Source organism: Bacillus rossius, chromosome 1 (genome assembly GCF_032445375.1).
Source record: "Bacillus rossius redtenbacheri isolate Brsri chromosome 1, Brsri_v3, whole genome shotgun sequence".
NCBI lineage: Eukaryota > Metazoa > Arthropoda > Insecta > Phasmatodea > Bacillidae > Bacillus > Bacillus rossius.
The window spans coordinates 377,061,202-377,088,846 of NC_086330.1; the positions used below are offsets into that span (position 1 = coordinate 377,061,202).

At 40.4% G+C, this 27,645-nt stretch overlaps 1 protein-coding gene across 1 annotated transcript in view; it reads left to right on the top strand.

Annotated features, from left to right (window-relative positions):
• The window catches only part of LOC134528557 (prolow-density lipoprotein receptor-related protein 1), a 348,548-nt gene that overhangs the window by 200,881 nt on the left and 120,022 nt on the right, over positions 1-27,645 (top strand). The window contains exons 8-25 of the mRNA XM_063362288.1: positions 869-1,031; positions 2,235-2,460; positions 4,304-4,475; positions 6,123-6,254; positions 10,009-10,189; positions 11,836-12,069; positions 13,162-13,375; positions 13,933-14,122; positions 15,293-15,568; positions 15,970-16,218; positions 17,240-17,382; positions 18,712-18,958; positions 20,209-20,370; positions 21,398-21,643; positions 22,945-23,145; positions 25,319-25,523; positions 26,725-26,895; positions 27,108-27,352. Coding sequence (XP_063218358.1) covers positions 869-1,031; positions 2,235-2,460; positions 4,304-4,475; positions 6,123-6,254; positions 10,009-10,189; positions 11,836-12,069; positions 13,162-13,375; positions 13,933-14,122; positions 15,293-15,568; positions 15,970-16,218; positions 17,240-17,382; positions 18,712-18,958; positions 20,209-20,370; positions 21,398-21,643; positions 22,945-23,145; positions 25,319-25,523; positions 26,725-26,895; positions 27,108-27,352 — 3,657 coding nt within the window. The remainder of the gene's footprint in view (positions 1-868; positions 1,032-2,234; positions 2,461-4,303; positions 4,476-6,122; positions 6,255-10,008; positions 10,190-11,835; positions 12,070-13,161; positions 13,376-13,932; positions 14,123-15,292; positions 15,569-15,969; positions 16,219-17,239; positions 17,383-18,711; positions 18,959-20,208; positions 20,371-21,397; positions 21,644-22,944; positions 23,146-25,318; positions 25,524-26,724; positions 26,896-27,107; positions 27,353-27,645) is intronic.

Here is a 27,645-nt window from a genome sequence, read left to right on the forward strand (position 1 = left end):
CATCTACTGAAATTACTTTATCTTCTATTTCAGTGGACTCATATTTTAAAACAGTTGGCTGTTTGGGATAAGGGAACCGAGCTTGCATATCAAACTTAAAGTAAGCTTAAGCTTATACTAATTTTAAACCTCTTTCCCAGCATTCAAACTTAGAGCCAATAGCACTGAAGTTCAAATGCATCAAGTAGGTAACCCAACATAGTTGCAAAAATTACTTAAAAAAGGTCCTAATGCAGAATATTGATGTGTTTATCATTTACTTCTCTTGATTTAAATTTTATCCTAGCCTTGAGTGCTAGTCTATTTGTCATGCCAGTGGCCAGCACTTTGAGAGGCGAGAACAAGAATGATCATATCAAAAGGATCATTACTTTCGACTAATTTTTGTTTTATTATGCGGACTCTCACAGTGTCTAATTTTAAATGCACAATATTTGGTGTTTGAAAAAATTGAGTTAAAATTTTATGAAAATTTCAATCATTCATAAAATTAAAAAGAAAATAAAGTTGTTGGGATTCTACATGATAATTTTTTTAATATTTCATAATTACAAAAGAACTGTCTAAATTTTTTTGTTATTATTGTTGTTTAATTTTTTGTGGAAATCATTATTACGAAAGCAACAGACTGATTGTTACTGTCATGTTGGTAGCCTTAAATGTGACTTTCCTAGAGGAAATATTTGTTGCTGGGATTCTATCCTTGTGCCAAATAGATTACCTTTTTTAAAGATCTGCACAAATGCTTGTTTTTAATGGTATCGGAAAATAAGAGGGGATCAAAAATCTGCTGAAACATTTAATTTTACTGAATGTATCATTGGAAACAGGACTTACTGTTTTGTTTGTACAATTATTATTATTGCAGCCCTCACACACATAGTCCTGGACTGGGTATCTGGGAACTGGTATTTTCTGGACGACACCCGAGAAATGATTTTCCTGTGCAACTCGACTCTCTCGTCTTGCATCGTGCTGGTGGACGTGAACCTCAGCAAGCCTAGAGGGATCGCACTTGATCCCACGAAAGGGTGAGTACCAGCGTCGTTCTGTTTCCATGTTCAAAAAAAAAATGGGTAATGAACTTACATTTGTAGTACTGGTAACACACACACACACACACACACACACACACACACATATATATATATATATATATATATATATATATAATTTTCATATTTTGTTGTTTAGGCTAGGTAAATATAAGTTGATTGTTGAAAAGATTTTACAGCTTGTACTGTCGGAGCCAAATGTTATGGCATCAAGCTGCCCGAGTGAGTAGTCTGATCATCGGTACTTGTAACGACATAATATACCGCAACTGACGTTACTGACTGCCTGGCTGCTTACTAGTGAAGGGTCAAATCCCAATTTTCTTGAATCTGAGTCTCAAATTCGAACCCCAAAGAGTACCTGGAATATACACTTCGAATCCGATTCTAGGTCTCAAGGGTCAAAAAAAAAATAATGTACAAGAAATGAAAAGTATTAACTGTGGTGCTGAAACATTGAACCCTTCAAATGTTTGTTTCACAAATTAAATTTAAATGTTTGTTCCCAGAATCAATACATATTGTAGTTTTATTTATACAATTAAATGTTAAACGTACACTATCTTGGGAAATGGTAACAGGATAGGTATGAATAAAATAATTTACCTAGTAAACATCAGAGGTTATCAGTGTTGAATTTTTTAGTTTACTGGATTTCCTTTGATATTTTTCTTCAAATCTATTTCCTCGAGTATTGATTCAAATAATAGGGATTTATGGTATTTAAGGATCTGAGGAGCTGATTGGCCATCCCTAGAAGCAGTTTTGAATAGTTACAAAACCTAAGGACTGAACTTTACTTGCATATGCACTGAGGTCCACTAATTTTTTTCCCCTGCAAAACATTTGGGTAAACCTACTTGTATACTTTCAAAGACACTGATATGTTGTTATCATAGGTTCATGTACTTGTCTACTTTCAGAGACACTGATGATATGTTGTTGTAGGTTTATGTACTTGTCTATTGTAAGAGGCACAGATGATGTTTTGTTGTAGGTTCATGTACTTGTCTACTTTCAGAGACACAGATGATGTGTTGTTGTTGCAGGTTCATGTACTTGTAGGAGACATAGATGATGTGTGGTTGTTGCAGGTTCATGTACTTGTAAGAGACTCATGATAGAGTAGTGTTGTAGGTACATGTACTTGTAAGAGACACAGATGATGTGTTGTTGCAGGTTCATGTTCTTCACCAAGTGGGGGGCCTCGATGGCCATGCTGGAGCGCTCGCTCATGGACGGGACCAACAGGACGGTGCTGGTGAACCAGAAGATAGTGTATCCGTACGGCGTGGCGGTGGACTTCCCCGCGCAGCACGTCTACTGGGTGGACACCTACCTGGACTGCATCGAGCGAGTCAACTACGACGGCTCCAACAGACGCACCATCATCAAAGGAAACCCAGTGAGTAATTCAGCATGTCTGAATAATGTTTGTTTCAGCACTTCATAAAAATTTATATATATATATATATATATGTATGTATATGTATGTATATATATATATATATATATATATATATATATTCCACTAAATTTGTGAAGGGGTTGGAAAGAATATGAAATCATCAGTTATAGTAGTTGGGGAAGGATTGTTTTATTTTTCAAAAAATGTTACGTGAGCGAATATACTTATTGTTTCTTACCAAAAATTTTTCTTCAGCAAGAAAGTGAAATTCAAAGATTTTTATTTATGGTGGCTTTGCATGAAGCAAGTAAGGCTCTGCTTCCACGTATGAAAAATAAATAAATTAAAAAAAAGTTTTGTGTTTGCACCACGGAAACACAAGTACGCGCAGCTGTTATAGGGATCTTTGGAGTAGGTTAATTATATGAGTAATGGTTTTAGTCAGTATATCTCTCCAGTGACTTAATTTTAACTTGGGTTCAATATATTTTATTGTCATTTATTGACCCTACTATGTAGTGTGCGCCGCGCATGATACAGGGTAGTCTGTTAGTCTGCTCCCTTGCCCCTCCGCACCTCGACACGAGTGAACGGCGAAGCTTGTGCTAACACAAGTCACTCATCAAGAAGTGTCACGAGGACACACCCTGGTCCTGTCGTAGCGGCTCCTTGACAGACGAACTTAGAAGTACCTTTCTCCAGACCAGTGCCGGGGGGTACTTAGCCCCCCGCTCCCTGTCTACCGGCCAATCATGTCCCCCCAGCTTTCTCTTCCCCCTGGTGACAACAGTGCATTTACATTGCAGAGATCGCTAGTTTCAGTTTATTTAATTTTGTATGTCGCTTAAATTTAACATTAAATCATTCACGTGGTAATTTAGAAATTAAACATTTGATCATTAAAATACAATAGATAATTTTACTTGATGTAAGTTCTTGGACATACGCCATTGCTAAAGCTCATGTATGTCTGTAGAAGAAAACTACAAAAAACACAAATTAAGCAAAAAATTTCTGTTGTCAACAGGATATGAACACCACATAATATTCCATAACAGAAATATGGTCAACAAACACACAAAAAAAATATATATATTTTTTTGTGCTGTCATCATTTGTGGGGGTTTTTTCCGTTCTCTTCTGTTTTCTGGAAAACTATTATGTTTGTTTCGTCTTTTCGTTTTGTTGTGTTTTGTCTCGTTTCAACTGTTGTACTGATTTTTTTTTGGGTTCAATATTTTTGTGCTGTCATCATTTGTGGAGGTTTTTTCATTCTGTTAGTCCATTTTTTTTTTGTTTGTTTGTTGACCATATTCCTGTTATGGAATATTATGTGGTGTTTATATCCGGTTGACAACAGAAATTTTTTGCTTAATTTGTGTTTTTGTCTTTTGTGTTTTTTGTAGTTTTCTTGTACAGACATACATTAGCTTTAGCAATGGCGTATGTCCAAAAACTGACATCAAGTTATGCACACCCATTGCACAAATCTTTCAAAGATAAGATAATATTAAATTATTAAATTTTATGGTGAATAAGTTTTTGGCACCTTACCATCAGGAAAAAAAATACGTAAATATTATTGGTAGAGAGCTGAATCTGTGTTTGACAATAATTATTTAACTATCAGTTCACTCATGTCAGTGCACCATTTATTTATCCATGTGTACCGGGTTGTACTTGAACCACTCATTTCTTCCCCTAAGATATGTCAGAGCACCACTCTGCACTATCAGGTTCTAACTTCCTTTTGGGATTGTGAAATTTTTCCATGTTTGTATTTGTCATAAGTTGGTGGGTGAAGAAAGGAATGTTGTGGATTTACTTTTCGCTTTTTCAGGTGCAAAACCTTTACGACATCACTGTGTTTGAGAATAACCTGTTCGTCACAAGCTGGCGTCATCAGAGCATCATACGTTTGAACAAGTTCGATTCCCAAGACCACGAGATGATCGGTAACTTCAGCCGCCCATTTGCGATCCACGTGTTTCACAGGCAGCGGCAACCAGACGGTGAGGGGAAACTTCAAGTCCGTCTTTTTTGTAGATTTTTTTAGGTGTGGGAGTGAATGCGAGGGCTGGGCGGGCATTGACCACGGAGTAATAGAAATAGTTACTGTATGAAGGAATCCATCGCCCTTCAAAGAGTGACAGGAATGAAGTTCTACGAAGTAGTAGAAATGAAATGTGAAGGCGTGAGAAGTAGAAGAACACAGCTAGCAATTCAGTCACCGCAAATGCTTTCTTATTTCTCATTGCAAGAATCTCAGGACAACGACTTAATTAAAAGGGTTTCACTGGATTTGTGCTATAAAAAATAAGCATTAACATTTTTGATTGTCTAATAACAGAAATATTAGTATCAAATAATACTTCTTGTATTATTTATTATTTGCTGGTTTAGTAAGCAAAAATAATGTGTGTCATTACAGTCCACTAAGATATCCATTTTATAAAACTTAGAGTTATAGAAAGATTGCTATAACCATCTGATTACTAAAATTAAATTATGATAAATTAATCATTGCTTTACCTGTTTTGAAAGAAAAATTGATAACATTCTTGAGAGAACTGTTGAATACAGATTTTTCTGAAATATGAGTGTGTTCCAGTGTGTTTCCAAGTCGTGAAAGCCTCATGAAATTAAGAACAGAGACTGGTCACGAAAGTCACAAAAATGTTCCAAATAATCAGTAATGGTGCTGAAACCACGTAAATTTATTTCCCAGTAACCTTTCGCTAACGTACATTTTTTTCGATGCCTCACTTCAGTTCGTAGTAGCACATTAAATACAGATAGTTGGTGACTGTCCACATAAATCTCTTGGGAATTATCTCTGAAAGGTTTTAATTTCCTAGCATAAGCAAATTAACATATTATTGCAAGTTGTATGGTATATCTATTTAGTATTATGTTTTAAGTTTGTTTATTATACATCATATACGTATTCTTACGCCACCGTCGTTTTGCCAACAGTGTTCGAATAAACGACCATCGTGTTGTTTCTTTGCTACTCATCAAAATTGTCAAAATTTAAGTTATCACATCTGATGTGAAAAAAAAAAAAATTAAATTACCTGGGTCTCCAGTTCTAGTCAAATGAAAAAAAAATGCATGTGAACTACAAGTAGATATTTTAACTAAACACCTGACGAAGAAAATCAATTAAAAATAAATATCAAAAGTTGTTTCATTTCATATTAAAAGTTAAAAAGCAGTTAAACTATTGCAATTAAAAAAATTTTTCCTCCCACATAACCCTCTGTAAGTGGCTAACACAGGTTTTAAATAATGTTACATGAGTGAATATACTTATTGTTTCTTACCAAACATTTTTGCTTCAGCAAGAAAGTAAAATTCAAAGATTTTTATTTATTTATGGTAGCTTTGATCGCTCGTACCGACACAGGAGGTCTGCAAGTACCAGGTCGACCGACTTCAGGACTTCTTGACACCATCATACTGCTTCTTTGATATCGCAACATTCGCAGGTCACATGAGAAATTACAATCGAAAAGTGTCACGAGGACACACCCTTGGATCCGTCGTAGCGGCTCCTTGACTGACGAACTTGGAAGTACCTTTCTCCAGACCAGTGCTCCCTGTCTGCCGGGGACAGTCGTGTCCCGCCGCTAACGTGCTGTGTTCTCCCCGCGCAGTGCCGCACCCGTGCGGCCGCGACAACGGCGGCTGCGAGCACGTCTGCATCCCGGCGTGGAAGAAGGAGACGGCGGTGGTCCAGTGCGTGTGCCAGGCGGGGTTCCGGCTGGCCCGGGGCGGCCAGTGCGTCGGTGAGCCAGGGACTCCCGCTTCCCAGAGGGGTGGCGCATTCTTGTGTGCATGTGGGCTTTCACTCCTTCACTCCTTCCTTCCCAGCACTCGCTCTGTGGTAATCTTGAAGGGCAAAGTATTTAAAATTACTTAACTTAAAATTGCCGGAAAGAGCAAATAAAATTAATAGTCTCCTCTAAAGTATTTCGTTAAAACCAAATCTCATCAGGTAAACAGATATGTTAAATAACAAAAACAAAGGAAGCACTTTTAGTTTGAATAATTAAAACCTTTTTAATAAATAAGACCTTAGTAAAATACAATGCAGTGGCAAATATCACAATTGATCCATAATATGGTGTGTGCCTGCATACTATTAGTTTTACATTATTAAGTTCATCCTCATATAGTTGTAAACTTCAAACACATTTTTTATGAATGCACCTAAAAACATTAATAAATAAATATAATAAAAAACGTACATTACCTAAACAAAATAACAGACCTATCAGTGACTCTAGATACTTATGTTTTCAGCTTAACAGACCTATAACCCATATGAGTCCACTAAAATTCTTTAGTGAAGGTCCAAGCATTTTAATTGTGCGGGGCGACCTTCAAAAACATAACAACATATACACTGTCTCATGAAAGTGGTGGAAATGTGATGACGTAAAATGTTACGTGAAACATAAATCACGCAAGTACACGGTAGCTACCACTGTGATGATGTAATATCTTGCTGTTCAAGTTTAAAGGGTCGTTACTCCTTATTGCGTTGTGTGTATACGGCACACAGACATGTCTGCAAGCTGCAAAAATGTAATAATTTAACTGACTAGTACTCCAAAGTTCTGTTCTGAGCCCCTCCTTACGTATGTGACGTAAATCCTATATTCTGTGGTGCCAACACAAAGTACTGAGTTAATAAGTAGTCGTGGAATGGTGGCAGTAAAATGCTCGAATTAAATCTGCCCAAAAGTCTTAACGAACTTAACAAATCCTTACGTAAATACGTTCCCTCGTTATTCACATATCAAGGCATATAACGAAGGCATCGCTCACTGTGGCCACTGCGGTTAATACGAACATAGTATTTTCCCACAGCAGTTGATTTCACAAACGGAATTCCAAAACTGCTCGCAAATGCGACAACGCCTTCACCGCCGGAAAGCCTGGCGTCAATTTCCGTGGGGACTCGTTACCTTTAAAGGCGTAGCAGAAGTTCACGGTGCCGGCTGGCACCGCCGTGTTGCGCTGTGCGACACGACGCCCGAGCTCATCCGTGTGAGTCCAGTGTGGCCAGCGCCGTGTTCTCGCAGCTCCACCAAGACAGGATTCATCGCCACCACGGGCGCGGATTCGCTCCTTCCTACCTGTCGCACTCTAGCGCTCTGGGCCTCTTGTGATGTCCCCACGAACCACTGTGCGCCCGTCGCTTGCAAAAGTAGTTCATTCAAAGATTATAACTAAAAATACCGAAAACTAAAACACATTAAAGGAATTTAAAATGATTTAACGCACTATTAAAAAAGAATTGCATACAAAAGCACGAACAAGTAATTTAAAATTTTTAACTCAACTCGTAGCCAAAATTAAAGAAAGATACCGTACCAGCTGTAACAAAACAATGTCAAAGTGAAAATCTGGTGACAAACCGAAAGTGGCCTGAAGGGTATGAAGTTCAACTACTAGAGCAACTAATATCTTGGAGTTAAATGTTAGGGAGTTGGTTTTTGCAATGAGAATACCTACCACCCTCCTTTTCCATCCCAATAATAAAACATTTTTTAAATTTACAATGAAGTTTAACATGTATTATTAGCCGTGTGGTTTTCATATTTCTTTAATTATAATCATGTCATGACGGATCTTTTTATGATTCTTCCTTGCAGGCTCCGTTCAAGCTATAAATCTAACTTCTAGCATATGCCTTTATACAACTATGGCTTGTTTTGCATATCAGTTGCCTAGTGCAATGACGTCAATTTTAGACCAGACACTCACTCCGTAGACTTATACCTCCATGACTAATTGTACCTGTAGATTGCATTTTTTCCTTAGAGTTATGTTCCGATATCGTTCGCCCCGGCTGCACCTCTGATCGTAAGTATGATTATTCTTTTATCTCTAGGCTAAACTCAGGCCATTTGTTTGCTTAACTGGCCAGTACCGAAGTCAGATGCTCACATTCGTTTGTTAAGATAACCGTATGATTGAGCCACAATGCTTCTCCATGTTCGGACTGGCTCGGGGTTTGTCAGGGCATATCAAGATAATTTTGTTCTTATCATTAGAGACGAGATTTTATGGTTTTATATTTAGTATGATTTTGTTTCTAAAACAGAAGATTCCAGTGTTGTTATATGTATTTTTATTAATGCTGTTTTGTAATAAATTGGTTTAAAACAAATACATTAAGAACAGTGAAAATACATGGGCAAGCATTTGTGGTTTAAAAGTGATACAATAAGATATGCTTGTTCAAACAAATTTAATCTTTTGTCTGGAAAAACAAAATTCCTTGGATTTCAAACATTAAAAGATTACTTTTTTATGATTTCAATTAAGTATTGGTTGAATTCTCCTTAATTCCCTGATATAACTAGCATTTCGGTGCTATATATGGTGTATAACTTGCATTGTGGTCTTATGCAGTGAATTGACATGATTATCGGTGTTATTTCGGTTTTATCGCAGTTCACCATGTAAGCTTGTCCCTACTTATCACCAAAGTAAAAGAGTTGTACATGTGCTTCAAGTCTACTTTGCTCTCGAATGTATTCATAGAGCCCCTATGCCTCAAGTTGTAATGCCTGGGCTGAAAGTACTTTTCAGGCATGACTTTTACAAATGTTGTGAAGCAAAACTGGTATCGTGGTAAGTCACCGGAATAACTTTCCAGAGGATTCATGTTTGAAACTCTGTCCGGACAGCCTCATTTCAGTGTTCCGTGGTTTCCCAGTAATCACTCCAGGCAAGTGCTGAGCTGTAGGCCTGTGCAAAGCTTCGACTAAGTGAATCGATCAAAGCTGTGTTCGACTTCGCCAAGAAATTCGCTAGTCTTTTTATTTGAAACTTCACTTGTGATGCAAAGCTAAACTTGTGTGAATAAAGTTGGTTACTTAAATATGACCAAAGGGTGGTGCTACGTTTGCTTTTATGAATGCTCAGTATTAATACGTAGGTACTATGCATGGTTATATTATAATTTTTGTTGACTGATATTATACATAAGGCCTAATTGGTTAATCACTTAGGTAATCAGTTCAAACATAACATACGTTAAAAGATTTTTTAACTTAAATCCTGTATTTTATTAAAAAAGTGTATGTATTACAGCTTCACCAAGAACATTTGCAGTTCTATTTGAAGTGAATATTTTTTTAAATTTTGATTTGACTTTGGCTTAAAAAAACCAGGCCCACTGTGACGACTCCTTGCTGTAGGCTACACCGATTCCTTGTCCGCATTTTAAAACTTTAATTAAAATTAGGTCTGTTTTCCTAAGAGTCTTGTTTTTTTTTCTTCTTCCTGCACACAAAATCATACTGGGTCATATAAACATTGATATTGAGTGGACCTTTATCTTTTTTTTACTTTCAATTCAAACAGGTGTGTTATATTTACAGATTGAATAATATAATTACTATTCAGAAAAATATAATTGAATATTTACAGATTGAATAATTACTATTTAGCAATATGTAATTGAATGTGTGGCAGATAAACATGGTAGGTCACCACTATTATTAACGGATTATTTTCTCGCAGCGATGAAGAAGACCCAGTTCCTGCTGTACAGCAAAGGCCGGCCGGCGATGATCAAGGGAGTCCCGCTGACGGGTCGCCAGGCGCACCAGGACGTCATTGTCCCCATAATGGACCTGGGGCGGCCCACCGCCATCGACTACGATGTCCGTGGTCAGTACATCTACTTCTCAGATGTGCAAAGGTGGGGGTCTTAAGTTTAGTTGAGTTTAGTTCCTCTGCGTACATGTGTTGCTCATGTTGTTCCTTAGTGTAGAGGCTGCTCTTATAGCGATGCCTCCCTCGACCAAACAATGCATACATATGATGATAACAATGTAATCAGTTTCTCTTTGGTTTTGGCATTTTCAGTATTATCTGTTCTTAACATACCCATCTTGTAGTCAGGGCATGGCTATGGGGAGGATATCACAATATATTACCTTCTTTTCCCCTCTGAAATTTTGTTAACTTTTTTTTTGCTGTTGAGTCATACTTTGAATGCCTAAGTTTTGTAATTCATGTTAGTTTTCTTACATTATGCTAAAAAAAAAAGTTAGGCTGTTAAATTTAAAACAATAATTAAAAAAAAGAAAACATTAAATAATGTTATAAATATTTGGCTGACAAAGCCAAAATAATATCGTCCTGCGAAATTAAATCCTGGTTACACCCCTTACTTGTAGTCCTATCATTAGCAGGGGCGTCAATCTGCAGGATTCTGAAAGGGGGCCCCGCAGAACTCTCCGGGGGAGGGCGGGGCACACAGCCCTAGAGGTTCACGTTCACAGATGTGCCATCTCTGGATACGGTGCTTGCATGTTACAGACTGCCCGTACTTTGGCCTACATACATACATGCAAAGAGCTGAAAACTAAAATGTACAGAATGTTTTCCATAAGACATAGTTTTGACATCAAACCAGTTTCACAGTCAACGCTTTTGCAAGTGCAGGCAGGCCGCCTCAATTAGGGGCTTCTTAATTCCAGGGACCCCCTCTTGCCCTCCACCCCTGATCTACGCCCATGCCTTTCAGTATCGTGCCTTGTCTCACGATCCATCCAAGTGCTGGTTCGTCTTTATTTGATCCTCTTTTGCTTCAGTTACCTCCACCACATTTTTTCTCGTGTTAATTCTGTTATTGTTTTTCTTGTCCTTAAGCCCTCCACGTGACTCTCTGGCAGACTGCCACCAGAGATCATTTCTGTCTCTTGTATTTATGCCTCTTGTGTATTGTGGATGTCTCTGCACCATACATCTTTGTGCTTTTCATGATACATGCCATTCCATAAAGAAAATAATAGTTATTTAAGATTAACTTCTTTAATGTAGTGTGTGTTGTTTGATAATACATGTAATAAATTTAAACATAGCTCATAAAGTTTGCTTCTTTTGTATGAAAAAATATCTCGTAACTTTTAATTTTTACATTCCATCTTGGGAGACATAAATTCTTTATTTGATGTGAGTTCTTTTTTTTATCCACTCTATGTGTTTTTGGCTTACGGGGGTCCTTATTCTTATAGAATTATTTGTATATCTAGAAGTAATGCCCGGGGCAGTTCTGTCAATAGTTGTTTCTGCTCATTTCAGTCTCGACATGACTGAAACAGTGGAGTTCAATAATTTACTTATGAGATACTATCTATAACCCGAAAAATATTTGTGTTGTGTCTCATACATGCCAGTATTGTAGCTCCACTTTGCGATGTAATTTATGTAGGGACATTAAAGTGTAACAAAAACAAACCTTTAAATTCTAAGTATGACATTAATTTAGGTTTTTATTATAATTTGCAATATTTTAACAGTTGGTATGTGGTGTGAGTCTAACCATGCTGTTCGGTCTAGGTATGTGATCGAGAGGCAGAGACTGAATGAGACTAAAAGAGAGAAGTTTATCGACCATGGTATCAACAACTGCGAAGGTCTGGCAGTTGATTGGATGAGTCGTAACATCTACTGGACCGACGGAGGGCTCAGTGCCATAAACGTAGCCTCACTGGAAGACGTTTCGAAGAGGAAAATGTTCACTTTCGAGAAGATGGTGCATCCTCGGTCCATAGTGCTCGACCCGAAGAAAGGGTGAGTATCCACTGAAAACTGAAACAATATTTCAAAAATTTTACTTTTTTTTTTCTATTGCTGTTGTATTTCACCTTCACTTCACAGTCACACATGTTACTCTACCCCGGTGCGTTGTTCCTGCCGTTCACACATGACTAAGGTTTATTTTTAAAAGTAAATTTTTTTTTTTTAAATTTTTAAACCATTTATAATTTTAAGGTCTATTAAAGTAAGATAAAAATTGTAAGATTTGTCATGAATTAAACTCTGTATTGATATGTTGGGAAAATAATTCCTTACTTTCTATTTTCAAGAATGAATGACTGAACTAAGCTTTAACATCTCCTCGATACGGGGTCATTAGAGATGATGACAGTGTATGTGATGAGAATGGAGTATTGTCGGAAGGCATTTGGAGGAATTGGGGGGGGGGGGGGGGGATATACTCTGAGAAAACTCGCAGATTGACTGGAATGCCAGGTTCACCACTTGTGAAAAAAAATCCTAGTAGGAGTTGAACTCAAGCCATGATTGAATGCAAGGTAGTGACCACTCTACCACTATAATCCCCCCCCCCTTTCCAGACCTCCCTCCTAATTTTCAAGAGACAAGCAAATAAACAGTAAAAAGAAAACAAAGGTTACACAAAATACCTAATGTTATTATTTACAGTATCTTGATTAATCAAGCTTAGATTATCTGAGGTTCCGTATCACCGTATCACCCAAGCTGACCAAAACCGCCATTACCAACAAAGACTGTTGAAACATTTGCTTGATGACGTAGCAAATGATCTAACTGTTGTCAAAAGCCTAAAGAAAATTATCCTCAAAGATTCTATTACTGGTTGGGCACTCGTGGAAGAATATACACTGAAGAAAAACTGGAAAAACATCATCCTGAAAAATGATACCACTGGCCAACTGAAAACCAACAGGATTTTCTTATTATATCTGTTTTATCTGATTTTTCTCATCCAAGGTTCCCACAGTTTTTATTAATTTGATTAATCAAGACTTGACTGTATGTTTCCTATGGTGAGAATGTTAGTGTACTGTGAATATAAGCAAGTAAAATGATGTATGATGGCTGCCTTATTTTCTGTGCAAGGTTGATGTACTGGACTGACTGGGCGAACGTCGGAACGCAGAACGGAAAGATCGAGAGTGCATGGATGGACGGCACGCACAAGAAGATGTTCGTCAAGACAGGCCTGCAGTGGCCCAACGGCCTCAGCATCGACTACGGGGCGAAGAAACTGTACTGGTGCGATGCCTTGTTTGATAAGATAGAGCGTATTTCGCTGGACGGCACCAATCGAGAGGTATGTTCTCATCTTAACCCCCGCCCTTCTGGAACCTTAAGTTTGTTTTGCTATTTTTGTATATTAAATACTCTTATAAATTTCTAGCATGACAAAGCTTAAAGAATATATTTAATATATTATTTATTTTGTTATAGAAGTCGAAAATAATAATAAAATTATGCAACTGTAAAGGCTTAATACAGTAGTGTCCCGCTAACCTCGGCTAGATGGAACCAGATCGTGTCCGGATTACCGAAAGACGAGATTAAACTGATTTTGCCTGAAAACCACATAATAAAAGTTTTAAATGGGTAAAAATATAGTTTTTTTTTGTTCAGTAAATTGAACTCTTTCTATAGCTCAATTTTACTATTCTACACGTAGACCTAAATATTTAACCTACAAACTGATGTAGGAATAACAAAACAAATTTTTGATTGTATTCACTAAACTATGTCCAGACGAGCGGCGTCCAGAGCTGGTGGGTCTCCACTGTAACCTTAAAGTGTATAGATTGGTTGGCCTCGTCTCTGCCGATGACTCGGCACTACAGTGTTTTGCCGCGATGTTGGCAGCTGGTGCTGGAAGGTGAGCATGTCGGCCACCCGTACAGCCTGGCCTTCCACGACGACCACCTGTACTACACGGAGTTCCAGAAAGGCACGATCCAGAAGCTGCACGTGCCCAACAAGACGCTGGAGCTTCTGAGCGAGGAGTTCTCGCCCATGTACGAGATCAAGGTGTTCGACAACTCTTCGCAGACAGGTGCGAGGTTCGAGGATATTCCGTGTGCCGATTTATTCCCTGTGTAGTAGTTGCTCCCGCAGGTTTTTTTTTCAGGCCACGAGAAGCGAAGTGGACGGTGCCGAGACACTGGACTTGCGTGCCAGAGGACTTGGTTTCGAATCCTAGCTTGGCCACGTTAAATTCTGTTTTTCATGATTTTCCAAAATCATACAAAGGAAAATGATGGGATGGTTCCTTACGCACACTTTTTATAATTTACATAACTTATAACCCCTTGCTTGAGGAAATTCCTGCCCCTTCAAACACTATGAATCAGATCAACCCATCTCCCCGTCTTCCACACTTCCCCAAATTCAGAGAATACCAAGTTTCTACAATTAAACCTACTTCTTCGGCACTCCTTTCTCCCTATAACGTAACAATTAGAAGTGGGAGTGGCAATGCTTTGATACCTTGATACTTGTTTGATACAGCATCGTTTCAACAGTATCTCCTAGCCCTGCTGTGCGTGGTCCTGACCTATGCCAGCTAAGGGAGTCTAACTATTGAGACTGCTGTCCAGTTTGGATGGTTTCCCCATGCAGCGGGACTGTTGACAAGGAAAAAGTACAGTTGATTCCAAAAGAGTTTGTTTGACTGTTTCTAAATGTAATTTTTTTTTACCCTTGCGGAACTTCTTTCTCTACCTTATTCTGTATGTTTTATGAAAAATTTTATTTAAATACTTTTTATTGATGTACAAAATGATTATTCACTGATGAATACTTAATGAACAACAATTGAAGTTTTTACCAAAATTATCTACTATTGATGATACATACTAAGCAAAAAAAAAACATCATCACGTATTGATTAAACATAATAGGTAATCATTCGAAAATTGCAATGAACCATTTGCATCTTTGTTAACTTTGCACTATGCTGTATTGCATACACACTGAGTATTACTACAAAAGTCCCGTCTTAATTTCCGCACTCACTCAGTCCGGATCCTGTTGTGCCGTCCATGTTTGCAATGTCCGCCTGCACTGTTGCCGACTGCATGTATTGCATACACACTGGGTATTACTACGCACTCACTCAGTGTGGATCCCGTTGTACCGTCCGTGTGTACACTGGCTGCCTGTGCTGTTGCCCACTGCACGTGTGTGCATGTGTGATGGTGACGCGCGTGTGGTCGGCCCCCAGGCTCGAACGCGTGCTCCAAGAACGGCCGTGGCTGCTCCGACCTGTGCCTGGCCACGCCCGACGACGCGGCCTGCCAGTGCCGAGACGGCTCCGTGCTGAACACGGACGGGCTGACCTGCTCCCAGCAGCCCAACTTCACGCAGCCGTCCCGCTGCGGGCCCAGCTTCTTCCAGTGCAAGAAGAACATGCGCTGCATCGACCGCAAGTACGTGTGCGACGGCGACGACGACTGCGGCGACGGCTCCGACGAGAACATCGGCCCGGGCGAGGCCTGCGGTGAGTCCTGCTGGTTGCGGTGTCGTGAAAAGATGCCTTGGCTAGCTGAGGGTTAAAAAAACACTGTAGCGTCGTCTGTTTTTCATGATCTGGTACAAGTCTACTGTTAGGACATCAGTCCACATTAACTCAGTGCGGAAGAATCCGCGTGCTTAGTGGCTCGGTCGAGTAAGACAATGGTTTCTCTTGTAGACAGCCGCCACTTGCAAGGAAGAAATTGCTGGTTCAGGCATTCCATATTTCAGATTTTTTTTTTTTTTGCAAAAAATTATTGCCCTTAGTTATCCGTAAAGTAGCACTTTTTGAACTACAAATTAAAATTTTGGAAAATGTTGCTACTTCAAATTTCGGGCATGTTTGGGAAAAGAAACATGGGTAGACCACGCAGTGTGTGTCGGCAGAGCACAAGGAGTGCCGGGCCGACATGTTCCGCTGCGACGCGAGCCGCTGCATCACGCGCTATTGGGTGTGCGACGGCGACCGCGACTGCCTGGACGGCAGCGACGAGGACCCCGCGCGCTGCCGCAACTCCACCTGCGGGCCGCAGCAGTTCGCCTGCCGCTCGGGGCGCTGCATCCCGGCGGCCTGGACCTGCGACCTGGACCCCGACTGTGGCGAGGGCGACGACTCCGACGAGCACAGCGGCTGCGGTGCGGCCCCTCGCCCCCTCGCTCCTTCCTTCGCTCGTCTGGATCGTGACCTCGCCTCACCTCTCGTTCACTCGTTGCTCGCTCACTCACTCAACCACTCACTCAACCACTCACCCACCCAACCACTCACTCACCCACTCACTCAACCACTCACTCATCCACTCACTCACTCATCCACTCACTCAACCACTCACTCACTCATCCACTCACTCATCCACTCACTCATCCACTCACTCACTCAACCACTCACTCACTCATCCACGCACTCACTCATCCACTCACTCATCCACTCACTCACTCATCCACTCACTCACTCATCCACTCACTCACTCAACCACTCACTCACTCATCCACTCACTCACTCATCCACTCACTCACTCAACCACTCACTCACTCTCTTCCCTCGTCGCACGCTTATTGCACTCGCTCGTTGAACACGTTGAATGATTTAGTGAATCACAACTGTGGTGCACCCTGGTCTCTTCCTTTCTTCGCTCGCCTGGATTGTGACATCGCCTTACCTCTCGTTCACTCATTGCTCACTCACTCAATCACTCACTCAACCACTCACTCAACCACTCATTGATTCATACTTCAGATATATTTTTGATACAGTGCCCAAATTAAGGGTGTGACTGATACGAAGGGCAACCCTTCCTTGGGTAAATGTGGTATTGGGTAAAAACATTTGATAACACCATAGAATCACTTACATTAACACCATTTGGTTTAAGTGAAAACTGTTCATAAAATATATTGTTCATTAATTTTATGTATTGCCAGAATTTTTTAGAATTTTTTTGATGTTATTTTTGATTGTTTGAGTCCATCAGAGTTTATCATGTTTAATGTAACTACATAATTAATTGGTTTAAATTAATTTTGTGTTGGGTGTTTTTTATTTTTAAAAGAATAATTTTTTTAATTTTAAGTAAAAATTTTTTTTTTAATTTTCTTTGTTGTCAGACTTAATATTTGATTCTTCTTACATGGTGTTAAGTATTCTAATGGTACTGTGCAGAATACCCGGAGTGCCTGCCGACAGAGTTTGCGTGTGACAACAAGCACTGCGTGCCGTTCGACTACTACTGCGACGGCGATGACGACTGTCGTGACGGCAGTGACGAGAAAGGGTGCCAGTCCTTCTGCGATATCAAGACCCAGGTAACCACGGCGGAACTCTCTTCAGCTCTCGTTCCCCATGTTGTTTATTTTAGTTTACGCTAGGTCTGGATCTGCATGAAGAAATATTTTTTAAATAAGACTCTAGAAGTAAATATTTGTGTAGTTGCCAGCAGTGGAAACTCATGGTGAGTTACCCTGATGCTATTGGTCGGAAAAAAAAAATTTTAATTGTGAATATTTGTCTGAATTTTACTAACAGCAGATAATCTGAAAAATATATCTAGTACGGAAATTAAGTACAAAAAGTATTTAGCAATGCTTATATAGTGCAAAATCAGTAAAATTAAAATTTGAAATAAAACAAAAATTGGGTCATCAAAATTAAATACAACATATTTAGGGTTAAATTGAGCCTTAAGACAAGGACTTTACGTTCAATTAATGATTCTCGTAGGTAGTTAGTTAATGACCTGTGGGAATATTCAAATTTTCGAATACAAATAGTCTCAAATTTGTATTCAATCTGACTTTGAATAAAGACACTTAGAAATAACGAATTTTCTTTTATTACCAATATTTTACTTGGAAACCTTTACTGTTTGTCGTATGCCAACATTCACTGTTGAGGTTAAGTCATTTTAGATGTTTTTTTCATGAATGCATAGTAAAAAAAAACATGAACCGTGTGCAAAGTCAAGCTATAAATTATAATGTGTAACCCCAAATTGAAATCATTGCAAAAAAAAAAGGGGGGGGGGGGGGATTGTCTGTAAAGTCGGTTTACGGATGATAATTATACGTGAAAACATTGATGAAAAATTGCATACTTTTTAATTTTCAAATATTATTTTACAGTTTTTGCAAATTTAATTTAAATAATTTGTTTGATAATAATCACGAACAATTAGTTATAGAAATAAACTGAAATCAAATCAATGTCAATAAATTGTTAATTTGAAAAGACGAAATTGGACAAATAATTCAAATATTTTTTAAAATTGCTGCTTTTAAAAAGCCCGCCTTAACCTGTTTGATATTACTATAGAAGATTTCCCCGCAAGGTGGTCGGCCGGTTCTTGGCACGCTCGGGCTCAGGCGGAACGTGACGACGAGTCGTGCTTTTTTCGTGTGTGCAGCCGGCGTTCATCGATTTGTAAGACGTTATCAAGTCAAAAAAATATTTCGTAATCCAAGATGGCATGATGGCCTAACCTCCCTTAAAGTGGAAGATGGTCTTCGCTGGGACAAGTGGCGTGTGTCGTAATAACGGTACCTCACGTATAGCGTACTAGACGGGGTTAAAGGTACCTTATAGTACGTAGCACACCGGACGGAGTTGACGGCGGCTGTCGCCCCGCTGCCCGGCAGATCTACTGCGCGGCCGACTCGACGTGCCTGCCGCTGAGCAAGAAGTGCGACGGCCGCCACGACTGCAGCGACGGCAGCGACGAGGCGGCGGCCAAGTGCCGCAAGGCCGCGCGCAACAACACCGTGCAGGGCTGGGCGTGCGAGCAGCACGAGTTCCAGTGCGGGGACGGCGCCTGCATCCGCGCGGTGTTCACCTGCGACGGGCACAAGGACTGCATCGACGCGTCGGACGAGCTCAACTGCACAGGTGCCCGTCCCGACTCCCTCGCCCTGCGAGTCTGTCCCGTCATGAAGTAGCTTGGCTTCTGGGCGAATCATTCACCGACGTTTCTGTCTACATTGCAGTCGCCATCATACCTACTGAGGTTCTTACCAGTTATCCTGCCTTTACATACTCTCGCCTGAGGGGAAGCTGCTTCCTGAGTGGCTGCAGCCGTGGGCCAATCAAAGCCTTCATTTCTTCTGGTTGGCTGGGGCGATCTGTCTGATGTTGGATGTGGATCTATGTTTTGAGGATTTATTTTTCCTTAATTTGTAGTCATCTTCTCTATTAATGTTTGCTGGGTGTTTTAGTATTTTTACTGATGCTTGAATGTATCTTTTCTTGTATTGTCGGATGTTGGAAATGGCGTGGAATTGGTCGAAATCAATGCTGTGTCTGGTATCCAAGGAGTGTTCTGCTATAGCTGATCGTGGGCTTGCATGTTTGTATTCACTGATGTGTTCTTTTACCCCTTGTGATTATTCGTCAGTCAGTTTGTCCTATATATACCTTGCCACAGGAACATGGAATCTTGTACACACCGGCTAGGTTTTCGGCAGGAGTTTTGTCTTTCACTGATGTCAGAGACCCCTCAATCTTGTTTATGGGTACTTTAAACAAGGGCCGTGAAAACCTGCGAATATTATTTCTTCATGGATGTACCACTCATTTTTGCTAACTAATCATTATTTGTTATTTGAACAATTCTATGGGTTTTGAGCTGTATCAGAAATGATATGTAATAGTTGACTCAATTATTATAACATATTTCTCAGTAATTTGTACATGGTGCACTAACAAAGAGTTTGAGAATCGCTGGGGACGTGACTTCATGGTCTTTGTTACTGGTCGCAAAAATACAATTCATTACTTTTGTATACAACTTTGAAGTTGATTCAAGTTTAATGCAAAAGTTCAAGACAATTGAACTCTGTAAAAAAAAATTGCTACTTTATGAGACATTAAATCAAATGAAATAAGTAACAACCTACTCAGTAGGTAACTGCTCCCTGATGATAGTGACTGCAAATTTCGACCGAAACGTCAGTGAATTATTCGCCAGTGACACGGCTACAACCCAGAAGCCAAGCTCCTTCAGACAATGGCCGTGAAAGCCTGCGAACATTGTCAGATGGAAAATGGTGTTGTGCGGGAGTGTCTTGAACGAGGTTTACTGTAGTATGGTAGGTGGCACCACAGGTGTGAGTGTGTGTGTGTGTGTGTGTCGGCTGCAGGGGTGTCCACCACGCCCGCCGCCACGGAGCTGACCACCCCTCCCCCCAAGTGCGAGGATCCTGCCCGCTGGTGCGACAACCACACCCAGTGCGTGCCGGTGACGGCCCTGTGCGACGGCCGCAAGGACTGCGAGGACGGCTCCGACGAAGGCCTTCGCTGTGGTGAGTCACCGTCCTTCCCTCCGGTGCCACACGTGGCGAAGGGTCTTTAATCTGGCACTCTTGTAGCGAGTTTCCCCGATTATTGTACGTCACGATAGTTGAAATGGGAATACAAAGAGTGATAAAATTTGGACTGAAATGTAACCCAGTAGAAAGCAAGAAACACTGTACTGAAATGAAAATTGACAGAGTAAAAATGCTGACACTGCAGTGTTGCGACCTGTCAGGTAAAGTCAGAGGCCAATTCTTAATCGTGAGCAGCTCGATTGTTGTTCGACCGCAGAATGTGTCAAACCATAGAATTCAGGATTAAAAACCTTCCCCCCGTAGTTCCAGTGCCAGCATGTGTGCTGTGGCAGAGTCGCTGCAGGTTTGGGAGGAAGCCGTGGTGACCGACTGGTCGGAAAACTTGTTGCTTCCCACCAACAACGATCCTAGTTGGATTCCTGGTGGAATTTTTAGCAAGTGGAAAGCTTGGCGGAGGTTGCTTGAGCCTGTGGGTTTTCTTCAGATAATAATGCCGAAACCAGCTGATGCAGTTCCTGCAGTTTGGTTTTCTTCAGGTTTAATTATAATTTTTTAACAGAGAAAATTGTGGTACCACTTTGTTGGTTATCTTTAATGTGACGACCACTGCGCTTTCACTTCCTGTTCATGTTAAGTACCGTTTTTTCTCGCATAATCGTCGCACATAAAGTTTTAAAATGTCTTTAAAAGTCAAAATTTACACATCAGACAACTTCGTATTTCCGTCAATTAAAATAAGTAAGAGGTAATGTGCGAATAAATATTAGATTTCTGTTTTAAAATACTTCGTTCTCTACGGAAAAAAATTGCCACACAAAGCGCTCGGATTCTAATAGCGGGACCAAAATACATCATGCGACGTTTACGCGAGTGGTTTTTTTTATCCAAATATGGGTGCGACGATTATGCGAGTGCGACGAATATGTGATAAAAGAGGGTATATTATTTATTTTTTTTGTCGAGTGAAAGATGCGATGCTTGTTGGTGGACGTGAATGCAGCGGAGCAGATGTGCGCCTACACGACGGAGTGCTCGCACGTGTGCCACGACACGCCCGAGGGCTACGTGTGCGCCTGCCCCTCGGACCTGCTCCTGCAGCCCAACCAGCGCACGTGCCTGGACGCTCACCCCTGCGAGGCCTGGGGCACCTGCTCCCAGCGCTGCGAGCCCGTCAAGGGCCGGTACAAGTGCGGCTGTGCGCCCGGCTTCCGGCTGGCCGCCGACCTCTTCACCTGCAAGAGCACCGGTGAGCGTCCCTTCCCCCGGGCCTGTTCCCGGCCACACATATACATATACGCAGTGCATGAAAACACTTATATTGCAGTAGTGCAATTGCCTAATTTAGGCCAAGTGATTATAACGTTTACTTTTGAATTACCGTAATCACTCACGTAATGTCCGCAGTAATTTGACCACATTTTTGGCCAAAAAAATGGGGTGCTGACATTATGCGAGGTAAAATACAAAAATACAAAATTTTGTGTCTTATTCATGGAACGCGCAATTTCCCGCGCCTTTACTTGAACCATTTCGTACGAAACAGCACAGGCATTACTTCTTAATTCACGTATATAGTTTAAAACTTTAACATCAAGTTCTGGGAACTTTCCAGCCTTGGGTCCGCGAAACGCACGCCATGTTGCATTTGTTGACTGCAACTGTTCTTTTATTTTCCGCCACTGACGAACACTTTTTTCGTGCACTTGAAACTCCCTGTTCCCATGCTCTTCAGCATAACGAACAACTCTTAAATTAAACTGCGCAATGAAGGATTTATATTTATCCATTCTGTACTCTACACTACAAAACTCGATGCGAAACTCATGCCTTGAACTTGCGTGCGTGTTGGTCAGCTGTGTTTACCGTTACCGTGCTTTGTTCAGTTCAACGAATTTCCCCACCCTTTCAGGACAGGAGAGAAAGGACAGCTCAAGGTCACAGCTTTGTTTACAGAGCCGTCAACTTTCCATTCGTACTTCATCCTTTAGGGGTGGCCAAAGTTGTGTTGCGTGCCGTAGACGACTGGTGCGGACATTATGCAAATTTTTAATTTTTTCTTTTAAGGATATATAAATAAAGGGTGCGGACATTATGCCAGGGCGGACATTACACAAGTGAATACGGTATTTTTTTTTATATTTGGTATCTCACCTTTACACAAAAAATGTGTGTTTTGCTGTCTTTGAACTTATCAAGTAAGTATAATTAGTGATCAAATTAAATGTTGGGGCTGCAACAAAAACAACAACAATAATATAATTCTGGACAGTAGGGGCTCATCTGTAAGAATTGATTAACGGAATTATTTTTTGTGAAGTACATAGCAATGTAACATTGTTATTTTCTTGAGGGATTTTCCGATCTTGATAATGGTGAAGGCAGTGAACGAAAGGGGATCCTAAAATACTTCTTAATTTTTTATTACGCAAGAGGGTATAAAACCATGTGCGAGGAAAAATTTTTGTGTAGATTTTTGTGGAACACCCTGTAATAATACTAGTGCTCGCCACCTTCTTCACCTCGGGTTGCATCTCTGTGGACCGGCAGATCCCGAGACGCCGTACGTGATCTTCAGCAACAGGCACGAGCTGCGCGGCGTGGACCTGCACACCTTCAACGTGAAGGCCCTGATCTCCAGCCTGAAGAACACCATCGCCCTGGACTTCTACCACACGCGGGAGACCAACACCATCTTCTGGACCGACGTCATCGACGACAAGATCTACAGGGGCACGCTCATCGCCCAGTGTGAGTGCTGCGTCGAGCGGAGAAGTACAGTGGAACCTCGTTACTACGGGAGCTGACAACGGCGGCAAAAATTCTCGTAACGAGTACTCATAATGACCGAATATAAAAATTTAAAGTCGAGTAGATTCTGGACCGTCCAAACAGTCAAGTAGATTCTGGACCGTCCAAACAGTCTTAATTTCACACCGGAACTTGCAAACGGTGCACTATAGTGAAAATTGTGTCGAATAAAAGTTGTATCAAATCAAATTACAAATAGAAAGTGTATCTATGGAAATTTTTTGTATCTACCACGGTTTTTGATTTAATCGCGAATGAAATGGCCTGATACAAAAGACCGGCGCCATTCATGGTCACACAGGGAAGGTATGTGAGGAAAAGAAAAAAAAGGGGGGGAGGGGAAGCTAAGGAAGAAAGGAAGGATGTTGGCAGAGAGTGCATGTTGTTTGTCACCAGTCCCTCTCCTGACCATTGCATATACCTGCCAAGGACTCAGACAACCATGAAGTTGTCTGTATTTACTGCGTGAACATTATTTTTTCAACTGACAGTGTTTTTTTTTCTTTTTTGAAGATGAAATTCAAATCACTCGTACTCGTAATAACCGGTTCAATTTAGTATGATTTACGTAGTCAAACTAACGGTGCATTGCAAAACTGTCGTAACAACGAAGGTCTCGTAGTATCCCGTACTCGTAATAATGAGGTTCCACTGTACATTTATTTTTAGGTATTTTTCAGACTTCCTTTACACGTTTTAAATTGATTACCGTACAAGCACTTCCAATCATGTTTATATTACAAATTTTGTCATGATATACATAAGTTACCTGCTGTCTGTAAAAAGTTAACTTTTTTTTTTTTCACTAATTAAGTCATTGTTTGCTGCCACTATGAGTTCATTGTCTGTATTTTCACTGCTGGATAATCCACATAATTGAAGACAAAGAGATAAAACCATTTTTAGCCAATAACAATTTTTTTAATAGTGCACATTTGGCTTTGCTAGAGTGTAGTATGTAATTTAATGGACTATTTGAAGTGAATATCTGCTTCAAATATTTTCCTTGGTTAAATCTTTAGCATTTAGTATTTAATTTAATTTTGATAGTGACTGCAACTGAATAATACTGCCAATAGACACCATATTTTAGTCTGAGATAGTTTCTTAATATGTAGTTCTGCCCTTACAAAGAAAAATATTCCATATCAAATTATAAAAAAAAAAATATGCAAATGGCTTAAGAACACAATATGGTGTCTTTCTGTTCCCATCTATTTCCAAAAACTTGTATAGTCCATATTCTGAACGTTTATTAGTAAAGGAAATGTCTAGTTTGCAAAAAAAAAAAAAAAAAAGGATGCAACACCTTGTGGGTAAAGTCGATCGCTATTGCGATAAAAAACCGGAGATTGGAATGATAGGTTCTGCACCATATTTTCCATTTTTTTTTTTAACCTTTGTTTTTTAGAAGAGTGAAAATGGCCAGTATGTACACGTGTGTTCAATATAAACATCCGGTAGGAATTCTTGCAGGCACTCGAGGACTGGCAATACACCTTTATCTTCATTCCTGTGCCATATATGTGGCGGTGTGTCTGTAAAAAACAAGGAAAACAATAAGCTGAAAGCTTCACGAAGTTTAAAAGAAGTTTGTTGGCTTGGTTTAAGGAATTTCGAGCATCGAGTGAACCCATTGGTGGTTTTTAACTTGATTTTTCATGCTTATAACTATTTTTTTTTTGTCATTTTACCTCCTTGTCTCGTTTAAACTGTTGTGCTGAATTTTTTTTGGGTTCAATATTTTTGTGTTGTCATCATTTGTGGTTTTTTTTTTCGTTCTCTTAGTACATTTTTCTTTGTTTTTCTTTGTTTTGTTGACCATATTCCTGTTACAGAATATTTTGTGGTGTTTATATCCTTGTTGACAACAGCAATTTTTTGCTTAATTTTGTGTTTTCTGTCTTTTTGGGGTTTTATTTATTTATTTATTTATTTTTTATTTTTTAGTTTTTCTTCAACAGAAAAAGTTCTTAGCAATGGCGTATGTCCAAAAACTTACATCAAGTCCTTGAAGACAGTTGTAACGGGGTGAGATGACGGGAAGCCTGCCTCGCGCGGGAAGCACCGAGGTGCGCCCCCGAGCGATCACGGCCGCCGCGTGTGCCCGCAGCCCTGAGCAACATTGAGGTGGTGGTGCAGACGGGGCTCGCCACGGCCGAGGGGCTGGCCGTCGACTGGATCGGCGAGAACCTCTACTGGGTCGAGAGCAACCTGGACCAGATCGAGGTGGCGCGGCTCAACGGCAGCTTCCGCAAGACGCTCGTCGCCGGCGACATGGAGTCCCCCAGGGCCATCGCGCTCGACCCCAGATTCGGGTGAGCCCCTGCTCTCTGCGCGTTTCCAATCCCCCCCCACCCCTCCTCGTTCTCTGATGAGAATTAAATGCCGGTGAATACTCATTCCAACGTGCAGAACGATGCAGTAGTGGTAAGATATTGGGTTCCATTCAAAAGAACAAGGGTTGGAATCCCGGTTCAGTCGTTCTACTTTGTTTTTCTCCAAAAGGCGAAGCTTCACATCAGCTTTGCAACACAACTAAAGCTTTGAGTAAAATAAAATAGCATATTTTCCGTTTGAAGTAAAATCAAATTTTAAAAAGAGCTTCGATTGATTCGCAAAGTTGAAGCTTCTGTCAGGCCTAGTAGTTATTTAGTATGTACATAACTGGAATGCCTAAAGTTAAAATGCCTGGTGGCTGCAAAATATTTACCCTATGAATTCATTGGGGTTTCGTATTTGATTTATTATACTAATATAGACACTATGGTTTGAACTTTGTAAAGTCTCAAATGCCATGTTACTCTATACCTCCCTTGGGGTTGTGGTTCTGCTACGAATAGTTTCAACAGATGTTCACTTTGTTTAATATCATGGGTGTAAAAAAGGCACACAATTCTGTAAAAAAGGCACACAATTATTTGTGATTAACATCAATTATCCAACTTTTTACACACATGATATTGCACTAAGTGAATATCTGTTTAAAATATTTGAAGGCAGAAAAACAAATCCAAGGGAGGTATCAAGTTACAATTTTAGAAATAGCTCTTAAAAAAAAGTAAAGATAAAAAAAAAATCAATATTGTGTCCGAAACCAAACCTTAATATGTGATATAGTATGCTTTAACAGAAAAAAATTTAAATATGTATAAAAAATAAAATATAATCTCTATTGCATAAAATCCTGTTGAAACCAATATGGTGTGTTTATGATTGTTCCATGACTATGGAAGTTAAAGAATTCACCCGATAATTGGTGAATTGTAGCAGCGCCCAGCACCAACTTGTGTCTAGGCGGCCATCATAATTTTTACCGTCCTTTGTTGGACACACAAGCAAGGAGAAAGTTTCGTCCGCATCCAACCAACAAACAAAAAGAAAGACACTGAGACATGTCCACGCTCCAAGCACAAACAAATAAGAAATAAATACAATTGGTCCTTTTTAAAAGTCACTGAACAATGATCCTGTCTGTCCCCCTCACCCACAAATAACATGATTTATCGTGTTCCGCAGGCTGCTGTTCTGGACGGACTGGGACGCGAACGCCCCGAGAGTGGAGCGATGCAGCATGAGCGGCTACTTCAGGAAGACGGTCGTGAGGGTGGATCAGATCACGGACGGTGCGTGGCCAAACGGGCTGACTCTGGACTACGATCTCAAGAGGATATACTGGATCGACGCCAGGTATTCCAACATTGTGGAACTCTTTTCCGTCTGTCAGTAACTGGGTTGGCTGAATTTTTGTGACTTTTTGCATTGGACCTTTGCTTCTATTTATGACTATATTTGTATTTTGTTATATGCCTACCAACAGTTTATAACTTTAAGGGTAGGCACAAAATAAAGACGAAAACACCTGCCCAAGTACTCCAAAACTGTCGCTCTCTCCTCGAAAGATCCGACTCCATCCACACGACGGACTACGACGGGCAGGACCACCACGAAGTGATGCGCGGGCACGAGACCTTGTCACACCCGTTCGCCATCGCGCTGTTCGAGAACTACGTGTACTGGACGGACTGGCGCACCAACGCAGTCATCCGGGCCAACAAGTGGAACGGCTCTGACGTCAGCGTCATCCAGCGCACTCTCACGCAGCCGTTCGACATCCAGATCCTCCACCCCAGCCGGCAGCCCCGTGGTGAGGGATTTTTCTTGGTTTAGGTTGAATTACGTGCAGACTAGTGTATCATTTTTAGATTTTTGTATTCTGTACTAACAGTATTTGTTTTTCCTCCAGAGAAGGTTAACCAATACCATTGGTTCATTAATCATTAGTGATTTTCTAAACTTGAGCATGTTTGGTCATCTTGATTTGGTGCTGTAAACAGAATACTTGAACATTAATGAAAATTATTCTGTGCTTACGTGTAGTGTATTACTAGAATATTAATTCATTATACTATTTTTTAGTGGTGCACCGATATGACTTTA